We start from the raw sequence: 13,563 nt of genomic DNA, 5'->3' as shown, positions 1-13,563 counted from the left end.
GGGAGTTACACTCCTTGAAACACTGTACAATTCTATATCATGAATACTATTCTTATTGGGCTTTAAAAAAATTAAAACATATTAATAAGAGTAGAGACTTTATTGTTTACACAATTAAATTTACATATAATTAAATAATTACATATCATTGTTAATTGGTGCTTACGATGTTAGACTAGTGATAAGGTTTTATTTCAGATGTTTGATAATTGTTCAGTAAAAGTTGCAGTGCGCGCCTTGTCAACTATGGTATCCATAAAAGATACATACACATTACATCAACATATAACTAAATAATTACATAGTCCTGATAATAATTGCTTACAATATTAAACTGATGCCAAGTTCTTCTTCTAAATATCTAATAGTTGTCCAATTGTATGTTTTGTATACACACCACATTTACATATAATTAAATAATTACATATTATTGTTAATTGGTGCTCAAGATGTTAAACTAGTGGTAAGGTTTCCTCTTCCTAGATGTTTGATAATCATTCAGTAAGTGGCAGTGCGAATTAGATCCCTTGGCCACTAGGGTACCCATGAAGGATACATACACATTACATCAACATATAATTAAATAATTATCTAGTACTGTTGGTGGTTACAAATTAAACTGAGAATAAGGTTTCATCTTCTAGATGTCAGACAATGTCCAGTAAAAGTTGTAGTGCGGATTAAACCACTAGCCAACAATGAAATTATTCAGATGCTTGATATTGTATTGTATACACATCACATTTACATATAGAATTAAATAACTACATATTATTGATAGTGCTTAAGATGTTAAACTAGTGACAAGGTTTCACTCGGGATGTTCTTCAGTAAAAGTTGCAGTGCGCGCCTTGTCAACTAGGGTATCCATAAAAGATACATACACATACATCAACATATAATTAAATAATTATATAGTACTGTTAGTGCATACAATATTTAAACTAACAACAGGGTTTTTTCTTCTAGATGTCGGACAATTGTTCAGTAAAAGTTGCAGTGAGAGTTAGACCCCTTGCTATCTATGAAATTCACAAAGGATGTAAAGATGTTGTTCAGATTATCCCTGAGAATGACCAAATTCTAATTCACGATAAATCTTTTACGTTCAACTACGTGTTTGGTACTCAGTCAACACAGGAGGAAGTTTACAATAGATCGGTTAAGAGTATTATAGGGAATCTGTTTAAAGGCTACAACGTAACTATATTGGCTTACGGACAAACAGGCTCAGGAAAAACACACTCTATGGGAACTGCTTACAGAGGAGAAGGAGACATGGGTGTCATTCCCAGAGCAATTAAAGATATATTTGACTATATAAAAGATAACTTCTCTTTGGACTTCAACTTATCAGTTTCATTTGTGGAATTATACCAAGAAGTTCTATATGATCTTTTATCTGGTAAGCCTAGAGATCAATGTGTCTTGGATATTCGTGAAGACGTTTCTAAAGGTGAGTTGTTGGTGGTGCTTGCTACAATTTGGCGATAACAATTTTTTTCTAGGTAATCATATACCGGGATTAACTGAAGTGCCAGTCTCTAACTCTGAAGAGGTGTTTGATCAACTGGCAAAAGGATCCACTGGAAGGGCCACTGGTTCTACGAACATGAATTCGCAAAGTTCTCGTAGCCATGCCATTTTCACCGTTAACATTGCCCTGCAACACAAAACAGACGAGTACATATTAATCTGAATTAATTGCGAATATTGTGTGGGAAATTGTGAAGCTATATGAACCATATGTTGTCCATATATCTTCACACTCCCTCATCAATAAACCTAGATTTCGTTTATATATTTTACACTCACATAATTGTAGGGATAAGAATATTACGGCAAAATTGCATTTGGTCGACTTAGCTGGTTCTGAAAGGCCAAAGAAAACTGGTGCAGTGGGAAATACTTTCAAAGAGGGTGTTAACATCAATAAAGGCTTGTTTGTACTGGGGAATGTTATAAGTTGTTTAGGTGACGAAACAAAATCCAGTTCCTTTGTTCCATATCGGGACAGCAATCTCACAAGACTTCTAAAAGGTAACTAATATTAGCGTCATGAAATTAGATATAACAAACGTTCAGTATTATAGCAACCAGGAGACAAAACTGTAATACCATTTTGTATTTCTTATTTTACTTTCAATGAAAGTTTCTCTATTTAGCATAATTGCATTTGATAATTCATAATTTTCTCCACTCACTTTCTAGATTCCTTGGGTGGTAACAGCATCACACTAATGATAGCCTGTGTCAGTCCGGCTGATTACAATTTAGATGAAACGGTTTCCACTCTTAGATACGCCGATAGGGCCAAGAAAATCAAGAATAAGCCTGTAGTCAACCAAGATCCTCATGTCGCCGAAGTCAATAAACTTAAGAACACCATCCAGCAACTGAGACTGCAAATAGTGGGACAAGGTGAATAAAATATTATGAACACTAGAACATTTTTTGCTACGTATTTCACGTCGAAAGTATGAATTTTTAATTCGTCTTAATACCATCAAACTGATCCAAATCTATATAAATTATTCATCGCATAAAACACTAGTTGAGCTTTTTATGTGACGCATATTTTATGTCAAGATGAATGAGTTTTTATAATTTTTTCGACGTAAAATACTTGTATATAGGGCTAGTGCAGTAAAAGTTCCGTAGCTTTATAGATATAAATAAAATTTACTTACTCATTGCAATCCTAGGCGGTCCTATGGTCTGTCCTGCTGAAATTGAGCTTCTGAAGAAGAAAATTGCGGATTTGGAGAAAAAGAATCGAGAATTAAACGTCAAATTGTCGGCCTCGCTGGTTGATAATACCGCCCTCATGGAGAAGTTCCATATTCTGCAACATCACACAGAAAATTTGAGTAAGAGATTGATGGAATTGGGCGAAGATTTCGAAGCCACCGTGGGCAACATTAGCACGGGACTCGAAGCTAACGACGCCGATTCAGTCAAATTGAATGTGAAAAATTTATTGGAGCTTCAACAGAAGTTTGAAACAATCAACAGTGAACAAAAGGAAACAGAGAATGAAATTAAGTAAGTATAATTTGATTAGTTAGTTGCTAAGTACACTTATGTATATGCTTACAAATTTTATAAATCATTACAGGAACCATGAAGAAACTTTCATCAAGTTCCTGCATACTGGTGAAAGTGGTAACGAAACACCAGTTGAATTCGATGAACAGCAAAATGAATACACTGACAAACAGCTGGCACTCAACAATGAACTGAAAGACTGCATGAAACAACTCGCTCTGAAGCAAGGTCTCGCAAATCAGTTGGTGAAGAACCTTCAATGTATGACTGACTATAATGGTATTAACGAGAATGAGGAGAAAATTGCCGCCCTTCAAAAGGAGAGAGACGAACTGTTGCAACAATTGAAGGCTGTTCATACGCAGGATAACGTAGGAAAAATATCCGAACAGAGGAGGAAGCGCCTGAAAGAACTAGAATCACAAATTCATGATTTAAATAAGAAGGTATGTTTTCTTATTCGGACACTTTCCCAATAAATTATTTAAATCCAAATCCACAGGTGGCAGAACAATCGAGACTTATTAAACTCAAAGAAAAAGATGAAAAAAGGATCAAGCAGTTGGATAACGAAATTATGCTTATGAAGCAAAACAAAGTCAAGCTAATGAAAAAGATTCGGGAGGAGTCTGAGAAGTTCAGGACGTGGAAAATTCAACGGGAGAAAGAACTGGCCAAGCTGAAACAGCAAGACAGGAAGAAGGACAACGAAATCGCTAAAATAAAATCAATGAACGCCAAACAACAAAACGTATTGAAGAGAAAAGTCGAGGAGGCTCATGCGTTAAACAAGCGATTACAGCAATCCTTGCAACTGAGAAAACAAGCGCAGGAAATGAAAAACACCGACAGATCCAAACAAGCCAAGACTTCTGTAAAAATCTATTTAACTTTAATTAACCCTCATTCTATTGACGTATTTTGTAGTTTAAACAAGAGTTTGAAGTCTATTTTAACTTGATAGAAGCCGCCGAAACTGTAAATAACTTGTTGGAGGACCGTGCGAAACTGCAAGGACAGTTGGAGATACTGAAGGCTAATGAGGCCACTAAAAACTCTGAAGAGTGTCGGTCATTGGAGGAGGATATCGAGTGCCGATCTGCCCAAATCCAAGATTTCCAAAATAAACTCTTAGAATCTGATGAGGGTAAGTCGATTCTTGAGGTTGAAAAATAACATGAAACTAGGCACAACTGAATTTTGCAGACAATAAAAAATCTAGGTTCGAAAACATTCAAACTATGGCAGAGGCAAAACAGGCTCTCCAAGTATTATTTGAACAAGCCACTGAAATAAAAAGAAAAGCTGTACAAAATGAGTTAAAACTGACTGAAGCCCAAGAGATCACAGCAGAGGTAGTGTATTTATTAAGTCGACCATATCACTCCTTTCATTATTAAATTATTGTAGTTTAAAGATTACAAGAAGAATTATGAGATGAATATGAAGATGATTGAAGAAAAATACGACAATCAGTTGTCTGAACTTCAAAACGTTAATGAAGAAAAAGTTTCATTTTTATTGAGACAGTTATGTGGTGGGAAGGCGACAGGTAAGATGACCAAGTTTTCTTGATTATAAGATAAACGAATTTTACAATTCTAGATGAGTGTGTTGATGAGGAACTTAAAAAGCATTGTCAAATTCTTGAAGAACATAATACCAAGCTGCAGGAAACAATAGCACAATTGAACATGAAGTTGGATTTGATAAAGGTTAATATTAATTATATATAAACACTAATTAAATTTGTAATAATATACATTTTTATAGACTACAGGCGAAAATGGAGCAACTACCCCAGTGGTCCCTAAAAAACCCAAAAAGATATCGAACAACGACACTTTCATAATGAACGATGACGAGAAAGTTCTCGATTCAAGCATAGAAGAACTCTTTGATGATCCCAATGATCCGGATTGGAGAAATACACCCCTGGGTAAACGAATTCTAAAGGAAAAGAAGAAGTTAAGCTACTTCAAAAGTATAAATGGTTAGCGCCCATCTGTGACATGAATCATGATGATAATTATCATTTTATTACAGCGGAGTATACTACTGAGAGCGAAGAACGTCCGTCATTTAAAAGGTCGTCGGAAGGCGGATGCACGTGCAAAACTAAATGCTCCGCCAGATGCGGTTGTAGGAAGTTAAATCGTGGTTGCAGGGATTCATGTAAATGCGACCCATCATCCTGTCTGAATCGTGATTCTCAAAATGTAAGAAAAATGTATTTTTATTTATATCGCTTTATTCATTGATAATTATTTCAGATTGATGTAAGCAATAACTCTGATACAACAGACACCCAACAATCTGGAGAGGTGGATGAGACTGAATCATTTAAAAAACCTAAGTATGTATGATACATTTATAAATGCATTTATAATATTGTTTTTTTACAGGATCGACGTTGATAGGAAGAAAAGACAAAAAAAGAGACATCTTTTCCAAGATTGAGATGAAGATCAGTATAATTCGTTAAAATTTTAGTTTTATAGATAATTAAATAAAAATGTAATATTTATTGAAAATGGAAAATGAAAGATCTCTACAAATCGTGACAATGTTATTTTTATTAAGTGATTATTTATTATTGTGTAATTTTATATTGTATTGTATATTGTCCATATAGCGTAGTAATATAATTTTTTAAATATAAGCATAAATACATATTTTATTTCAATAGAAAATAAAATAATGATAATTTTTTATGGTGGTTACTGTTGATTTTGAGTATATTATATTATTGAGTTCTATTAGTTATTGTTTATATTAATGTAAAAACGTCTTTTGGTTTATTTGGATTTCATAAAATGGTGCAGAAAAAAAATATTTCGTATAGTAATTCCGAACGGACAACAGTTCATCATATCATAATTAAAAATAATCTAAAGCTTAATTGGTTGGGTCATAGTTTAATGAATCAATCCCGACGTGCACTTAGCAATAGAAATACATGCGACATAAAACGGTACACATTTTTGACTGAATGCGAACATAGTTTTCTTTTGACCCAATCTATGACAGACGGGCGAGTAAATATAATTAATAAAACTTTACTCACTTTTAAACCTAGGCGGTGCCGGGGCGGTCTATCCAACTGAAATCGAGCTTCTATAGAAGAGAATCCCAAATTTCGGGCAAATGTCAGGAATTGGACGTCTAACTATTTACCCCCGTTGTGGATAACGCCATCCCCATGGAGCAGTTCCATATTCTGTAATGTCGAAATGGAAAGTTAAAGTAAATAATTGATAGAATTGAGCGAGCCCACCGTGACCGACATCAGCACGATACACTACTACTACAATTTGATCAAAGTGAATGTCACATTTGTTTGTGTAGCAACCAATAACAATTGAAAAAATAACAAGTGAAGAATAATATCAATTAAACCAATTTTTGCGTAGCAACTAAAACAAATGTGAAAATAAATGAACAAAATCAAGTAAGCTTAGTTTTCAACTGCAGTATACAATAATTTGATTGTATTTATATTAGACGTCAGTTCCAAACTTAATAATTATAATTATCTTCCCCTTTTAAAAATTTAATATTCACAAAGAACTTACAGTTATGATCTAAAATATACAAATTTTATAATTTAAATTACTGGTAATTGCATTAACGAAAATTAAGAAAAATCTACATTCAAAATAAACCTAAATAACCCAGAAGTAATGTAAAAATAAATCGAATAAAACTTTTATACTTACTTGACATCATGGTGGCGAAAGTGTACAATTTATCGAAGTTATGGGGATGCCATCACCATGGAACAATTCTGTAATATTAAAGAAAAAATTAAAGTAAATGATAGAATTGATCGAAGGAATGGAACCCACCGTGACCGACATTAGTACGATAGTCGAACCCAACTACTACAATTTGTTCAAACTGAATGTCCGGTTTGTTTATGCAGCAACCAACAACAAACAATTGCGAAAATAAGTGGAAAATAAAATCAAGTAAGTCCGTTTTTACTTAGCAACCAATAAATAATTACTAATTTTTCCTGCTGCTAAATATTCACTACAGGATTATAGATCAGGATTATACAACCATTTGTGTATGAATAATATATTGTGTATGAATTATAAGTATAGAAAATGTGAAAAACATTTCAAAATTTCAACAAATTATTACATTCTCTTTGCGAAGCAATTCATTGTATTAATAGATTAATTAAAAGAAAATCTACATTCAAATGGAGAAAACACTAACACAGAAAATTTTAAGCAATTAAAAATGTTCAACGATTAAGCTTAAAATTTAGTTTATGATAGTATCCAATTAAAGTATTTAGTTGTAATGTAGTTTTCTTCCGATTAAATTTCTATCGTAGATGAGCATATACATGTTACTACTAATTTGAGGTATAAATAAATTAATAAATTTTGTATACTTACTTGCAATCCTAGGCGGGTGGTATATCTAACTGATATGAAGGTACTGTAGGCAAACATCAGGAAGTAACATCTAATTATTTGCCGTAGTTGTTGGGAATACCAGCCATATCAGTTCCATGTTCTAAAATATCAAAGGCAAAATTAAAATAAATTATGGTTATAGTTGAGCGGAGCTTACCGTGACCGACTTCTTCACGATAGTCGAACCCAATGACTACAGTTCAGTGAAACTGAATATTAAAGGTTTGTTTGCGTAGCAACGAAAACTAAAAAACAATTGAGTAATAAATAACAAATGAAAATAATAAAATCTAGTAAGTCTATGTTTCAACTACAGGGTGTTCTTATAATTACTGTTTAATTATATATTATTATATATTATAAAATTATAATATTCTTCACTGATAAAAATTTAATATTGTTGAGTGATGTTCTAAAATAATATATTTATAAATTTTATTAATTTGATTGTAGAAACTCTTAAAAACGTTTTTAATATCAATACTTTCTACATTTTTCCATTAAAGAAAATTAAGAAAAAATCTACATTCTAAAGAAGAACACACGAAGTAACCCAAGAACAATTCTAAATAATTAAAAATATCAGGGTCTAAGCTTCACAAGAGAATTCATGATTTTGGTATCTGCGCATGTACATGCATGTACATGGTAACTGTATATGGTGCTGCTGTTATGGATAATACAATTATCATGGAAAATTTGGGAGAAAATAAATAATCATTTGTATACAATTTATTGTATACAAATGATTGTTTAATTATTTACGTATTATAGCGTAAAATAAAATCAAGTTAATTAATTAATTTTTCAATTGAAGAGTTGTAAATTCTTCTGACAACCCTTGGGTAATGGTATGTATACATTATATACTATAATTGCCTTAAGACTTAAATTTTTGTTAATCAACGGATTATTGCAAGTAAATTGGTATAGACTATTAATTACACAATAAGTAGAACTATTAAGACGTATTTAATTAAAATAAGAGAATAATAAAATTGTACTTAAGAAGTACAGTAAGTTTAGTTAATGAACAACATATGGTAAGAGTTGCTTTCCAAAATTGAATCCCAGAATCAGGTGACGACATTACGACGTTTGATTAGAGTTTACTGAAATTCTTCCTTCGTTATAATTATACATTACTAAGAAGGAAATGATGCAAAGAGATTGTGTACTGACATAAAAATATACTTTTAAAATATTTACAGTAACAAACCACAAACAATCATAGCCGAGTAGAAGTTCAAAGATGAGGAATAATTTTTTATGCTAAAATTAAACGAAATATAATTTTATAAGATTTATTATTAATTATTTTAATTAGAATTACTTTAAATGTATTTAAGTAATCAGATATAAATATTATATGTAGCACACAAGCTAATTGTCCTCTTTTGTTTCCATGGCATTTTCGAAGAATACAGAATCATCTCCTTCCAACATTTCGTCTACGTCTTCCATTTCCCCGCTTGTCTAGAAAAAAATATGTATTAAATGAATTTATTTTAACTACATAATTTATAATTATATTTTATTTTCTAACATACTCTTGCTTTTAATTTATTTAATTCCTCCTTCTTCGTCCTCTTAAAGAAGCCGGCCTAAAACGCAATACAATACATATTGGGTAATTGTTAAATAATATAAATTACTTTTTTAAGTCCATAAACTAGAAGACAGAACAATATTAATCCCAATATTGCGCTAATAATGAATATCCATATTGGGATCACTTGGGTATTGTTTATAATTGTAGTAACAACTTCAGTTTCATCAGGCCTATTCGGGATAAAAAGATAATATGAATAAAATTCTTGATATAAAAATCATACAATTTACCTATCACCAGTTTGTTCAAAATTTGAAGGTTTTTCTATTGAAACCTGGGCGTGGGTTGTGAGTGTTAATATTTTCAGGTTACTCAAGTGATCTGCAAACGACTTAATTACAAATATACTTTTATGAAGAGGTATGACTTACCGATTAGTTTCAGGTGATCAAGAATTAATTCTAACGTAACAGTCCGTTTTTTATTTTCTGAATCTAAGCCTCCCACATTACAACTGTATGTTTGTGAATATATATTGGGTCCATTGTAACTTATGTTTTGTGCTTCAGAGTCTGTTAAAATCTGATTGGTTAATTTTGTGCTTCTACTATTTCTATTTCGTATTTCAGGACTAAATTCATTCTCCGTTCCATTTGCACAATCGAGTAATTTATTGGACATCATTATTCTATTGTTTAAAAATACCATTTTTTCTTTTAGTTGTATCGCATAGGGAACAGTTATGTGTACGATGATACTTTCTAGTGGGGTTTGTCCAGTTTTTTCAATCTAAGGAAAATTGATAATTAAGTAGTTGTGAATGTACTTAACATTTCTCCTAAATTACTTCAAAAATTTGTCGCAAGTTTGTCGTTTCATTTCCAAAGGAATAAGTTTTTTCTTCCGAGTATCTGAAGTAATTAAATTATTAATGCGAATGTTATGCGGTTACTGTATGTACCCACCCAGTAATATATACATCAGCTTGTTGTATAAATTTAATATTTAAAGATTTTTCTATGTCACCATCTACGTTCTCACTTTTTGTTTTTAGTTTCATATTTATAATAAGTTCGTCAACATGCAAGTCTTCTAAATATAACTCGAAATAAATTGTTGTCTGAAAATAATAAAATTGTAACAGTTACGTTAACCAATTAATTATATGTTTGTCCAAATTTATTTCCCACCTTTTCGTTCTGTCTGAGAGGATTTTTCACATTGCACATAATTGCAAGACTTGTGTGATTTTTCTCACAATTTCCTGGTATTTTTCTAAACTTTAATATTTCTTCTGAACTCATCTCTAAGGTGGTTGCAAAGGCATTTTCTTGACTATTTTTTATAATTGCTTTTAAGTGGATGTACTTTCGGCCTCCTACAATGTGTTTGTTCTTCTCACTTAACGGAGAATATTAGTAAGATCTCATCATATGATGTAAGACCAAATTTATTATGTACTTACAGTCCTTCAGTTTCAATGTCCAGTGACAATTTCGATTTACACACTGCGTTGTTGCCACACCCGTTTTCGTAATTAATTAACAATTTTTGAGGTCCACTCGATCGTTCCTTATCAAGAACTGGACATTTAGCACAAAATGTATTATCTGGTTGAAACTGTTTCTGCGCTGATACTATTGTAGGATCACTTTTATTTTTTTCTTCGTCGATCATTTCGTAGTCCAAGGTAATCTCCAAAGGATCTATGAGATTTGTAGTAGGCTGAAAATAATTGTTCGAACATGAGTGAATACTTCACACAATTTTTATCCTTGTGCTCAAAGTAAATCCAATATTAGGGCAATTAATAAAAAATAAATATCTATAACTATTATACCTTTAATTTGAATGTGATATTTTGTTCGAATTCTCCCAATGTCCAGTTTTGTATGATTGGTAGATTATCAATCATTTCAGCTCTAGAAAACTTTTCATCAACAGACCAAGTGTTAATAATTCCTATAAACACAAAAAATTATTATTTGTATGTAGTTAATATTAAAATACATACTAGGAAGTGGGTCGATCGAGGAGTAGTTTTCAAACTTAAACTTAACTCTAATTATTAAAGTTTCTGAAGTGCTTTCGAGTTTAGTAAGCTGCTCTAACCCTGCAGTTATTACCACGACACGTCGACCTGGGAGGAACACTACATGCCCTGATTGGTAGGCCCCTATGGCCAAATCTGGAACATAATTACTTAAAATACTATTTCATTATCACTAAATACTTAAGAAAAAATTAAATTATATTGTCACCTCCTATTAAATTTCCATCAAGGTCTATGGCTTTCGACATGCCAATCCCGAAACCAGTTAAAGGAGAATATATGTCTTTTGCAACAATTTTTTGACTAGGTTTGATGTTTAGTCCAGATCTTTCACCTCTAAATATGTAAACTACTCCGTGTTTATCTTCATAAGGTGCAGCCACGGCAACATCTCAAAATTTAAAAATACCTCAATTGCAATTCTCAAAAATTGTAATTAAGATATACAATACCTCCATAGTTATCGTTATTAATGTCTCCCAAATACATAACATTAAGACCTAACTGCCCATTTATCTTCTCACCCTCAATAGTTTGCCCTCTGAGCACATGTTTCTGAAAGTAAAGATTATTTTATCCACTACATAATAAGGCAATCGATACGTACGGTTACACTGCCTAAATATACGTAAACTTTTCCCTCATTAAATTTCTTCATGTTACAAAAAGGTGCTCCAATAATTAAGTCATCCAATCCATCGTTATTGATGTCTCCTACAGTTACGGAATACCCAAAGGCCCCTCCAATCACCTCACCATCCAGTATTTCTAATTTATTTATATAATTGTCTGATGCTTTGGGAAATTCGAATATAACAACCTAAACAATAAATTGTATACGTAAATTATGACATTGTATCAATAAATTTTTTGCAAGAAAAAAGCAGTAAGTGAAAATTTTATTGAGCATGTAAGACGGTCAGAATAATCAATGTCGCTTATCTTGTGTACATATAATTGATAATTAATTATTCTATATATTATTAACATGCTGATTTAAGTTATCTTCTCTTATATGTGTTGTATATATCACGAGAGAAGTAAGATCTCGATTCTGATATTACATACTTTCAGTTTCAATGTGTAAAATTATATTTTTTACCTTTCCCTTATCCTTTGCTCTGGGACTAGTTAGTACATAAGACATTTTATTTTTATTGTATATATATCCTGAGGAGACATCATATCCTAAAATTTTAATGATAAAATTAAAAATAAATTGTAAATATTTAAGTATAGGTACCATATAATCTATATTCTAAAACATTATTTAGTTCCGGGATGATCGGTCGGTCAAAATTAATACTTTTCTTCTTATTTTGATATTTGAATTTAACGGCCATGCCATCCCACTGTTTATAACCGGGACATCCAATTATAACTTGATTTGACTCCTTAAAAGAAATGTTTGTTTTTTCATACAATAATAAGATACATGTAAACTCACATTCGAAACATGTATGGAAAAACCAGCTTGTGCTACTTTTGAGCGAGCAATGCGCGCCTGTTGATGAATTTCAGTCGGCTGACCTGAAATAAGAAGAAATAAAAAGTTTTATTTATTAACCACAATTTATTACTTACTATTTTTAAGTGGAACATTTATGGTGACGAAATTCGAATTGATATCTTTCATAAAAATTGCACCTTTCATCATAGAATCGACAATTGCATGATGGGCCGTCACCTGTAATAAGTATAATTATTAACTGCCTCTAATAAACCACATTTACTTACAAAGAGAATATTTGTTTTATAGTCTATTTCAACGTTTCCACCAATAAATCCTTTTTTGTAAGCGGCATTTGCTACAATTAGCGTAAGACATGTGAATTAATAAATAACATTTAATATAACTTACCCAACAAGTCTTCTTCTACACATTTATTTATTAAGACACATTGATATACAGTTCCTGTATCTTTCAATTGTAATGAATTTGGACTTCCCACATATAATCTATATAAATGTAATTTTCGTTAATAAGTGAAATAAAATACGTTCAAAATCATTTTTTAACGAGACTGATCTTTTCAGAGTAATATGTTTATTTAATTAAATTATTTAGTTTGTTAAAGTGCTTAATCAAACAAAAAAGATAAATAATGTTTATGAACAATTCAACACTAATTGTAAGATTCATCGACTTACCGCCCCGGAGAATCTTGTTGTACTCGGTAGGTTGCTACAGAGTAGCCAAAATAATTACTGTTATTTCCTGGATTTTCGTATATTATAGGATAATTCGTTGCAATATTAAAACCACTTGATGTACTTATATGAAATAGTACACATATAATGTAGATGTACATTTTAACAGTACCCTATTAACACATCTCAGCATCTACATACAACTAACAGGTTGTGGTCTTTCCACATCCACATTCATGTTATCTATTTTAGTGGTTTGACGCCGATTTTGAAATGTAAATTCAAGGAAATTTTAAACGGATTTACGAATTATATATTGTGTTTTG

The 13,563-nt window shown here is 31.6% G+C and overlaps 2 protein-coding genes and 1 long non-coding RNA gene across 3 annotated transcripts; 1 reads left to right on the top strand and 2 right to left on the bottom strand.

Annotated features, from left to right (window-relative positions):
* Positions 1-63: 63 nt before the first annotated feature.
* On the top strand, positions 64-5,516 carry LOC109609368 (chromosome-associated kinesin KIF4). The gene is made up of 15 exons (XM_020026028.2): positions 64-1,456; positions 1,509-1,683; positions 1,826-2,040; positions 2,212-2,421; positions 2,706-3,045; positions 3,119-3,494; positions 3,551-3,922; positions 3,976-4,195; positions 4,255-4,403; positions 4,459-4,600; positions 4,654-4,763; positions 4,822-5,041; positions 5,095-5,267; positions 5,322-5,404; positions 5,454-5,516. Exons 1-15 carry the CDS (start codon positions 970-972, stop codon positions 5,506-5,508), a joined length of 3,327 nt encoding a protein of 1,108 aa, XP_019881587.1. The 5' UTR covers positions 64-969; the 3' UTR covers positions 5,509-5,516.
* On the bottom strand, positions 1,524-7,703 carry LOC109609369 (uncharacterized). The gene is made up of 8 exons (XR_002192359.2): positions 7,639-7,703; positions 7,461-7,581; positions 6,768-6,835; positions 6,116-6,268; positions 2,691-2,845; positions 2,205-2,402; positions 1,816-2,033; positions 1,524-1,663 (listed from the first exon to the last, which is right to left on the bottom strand). It is a non-coding gene; the product is annotated as an uncharacterized LOC109609369 (long non-coding RNA).
* Positions 7,704-8,815: 1,112 nt separating this feature from the next.
* On the bottom strand, positions 8,816-13,395 carry LOC109609355 (integrin alpha-PS3-like). The gene is made up of 21 exons (XM_049961493.1): positions 13,238-13,395; positions 12,948-13,045; positions 12,824-12,894; positions 12,671-12,773; positions 12,534-12,616; positions 12,330-12,480; positions 12,189-12,274; positions 11,694-11,906; positions 11,539-11,641; positions 11,295-11,477; positions 11,048-11,221; positions 10,874-10,995; positions 10,499-10,758; positions 10,224-10,434; positions 9,999-10,153; positions 9,881-9,944; positions 9,465-9,822; positions 9,324-9,414; positions 9,137-9,263; positions 9,032-9,085; positions 8,816-8,957 (listed from the first exon to the last, which is right to left on the bottom strand). The coding sequence occupies exons 4-21, from the start codon at positions 12,741-12,743 to the stop codon at positions 8,865-8,867; spliced, it is 2,601 nt and encodes an 866-aa protein (XP_049817450.1). The 5' UTR covers positions 12,744-12,773; positions 12,824-12,894; positions 12,948-13,045; positions 13,238-13,395; the 3' UTR covers positions 8,816-8,864.
* Positions 13,396-13,563: the final 168 nt, after the last annotated feature.

This window comes from Aethina tumida, chromosome 1 (genome assembly GCF_024364675.1).
Source record: "Aethina tumida isolate Nest 87 chromosome 1, icAetTumi1.1, whole genome shotgun sequence".
NCBI lineage: Eukaryota > Metazoa > Arthropoda > Insecta > Coleoptera > Nitidulidae > Aethina > Aethina tumida.
The sequence above is the reverse complement of the archived record's forward strand: the minus strand, read 5'-3'. Positions and strand labels throughout refer to the sequence as shown.

Coding starts and splice junctions, on each gene's coding strand:
- LOC109609355 (XM_049961493.1), bottom strand. CDS start 12,743: ATGATGAAAGGTGCAATTTTTATGAAAGATATCAATTCGAATTTCGTC. Junction 11,907..12,188: donor GAGCAAAGGATAAGGGAAAG/GTAAAAAATATA, acceptor TTTATTGTTTAG/GTTGTTATATTCGAATTTCC. Junction 11,222..11,294: donor TGATGGAAATTTAATAGGAG/GTGACAATATAA, acceptor ATTATGTTCCAG/ATTTGGCCATAGGGGCCTAC.
- LOC109609368 (XM_020026028.2), top strand. CDS start 970: ATGTCGGACAATTGTTCAGTAAAAGTTGCAGTGAGAGTTAGACCCCTT. Junction 3,495..3,550: donor TTCATGATTTAAATAAGAAG/GTATGTTTTCTT, acceptor CCAAATCCACAG/GTGGCAGAACAATCGAGACT. Junction 4,196..4,254: donor ACTCTTAGAATCTGATGAGG/GTAAGTCGATTC, acceptor TGAATTTTGCAG/ACAATAAAAAATCTAGGTTC.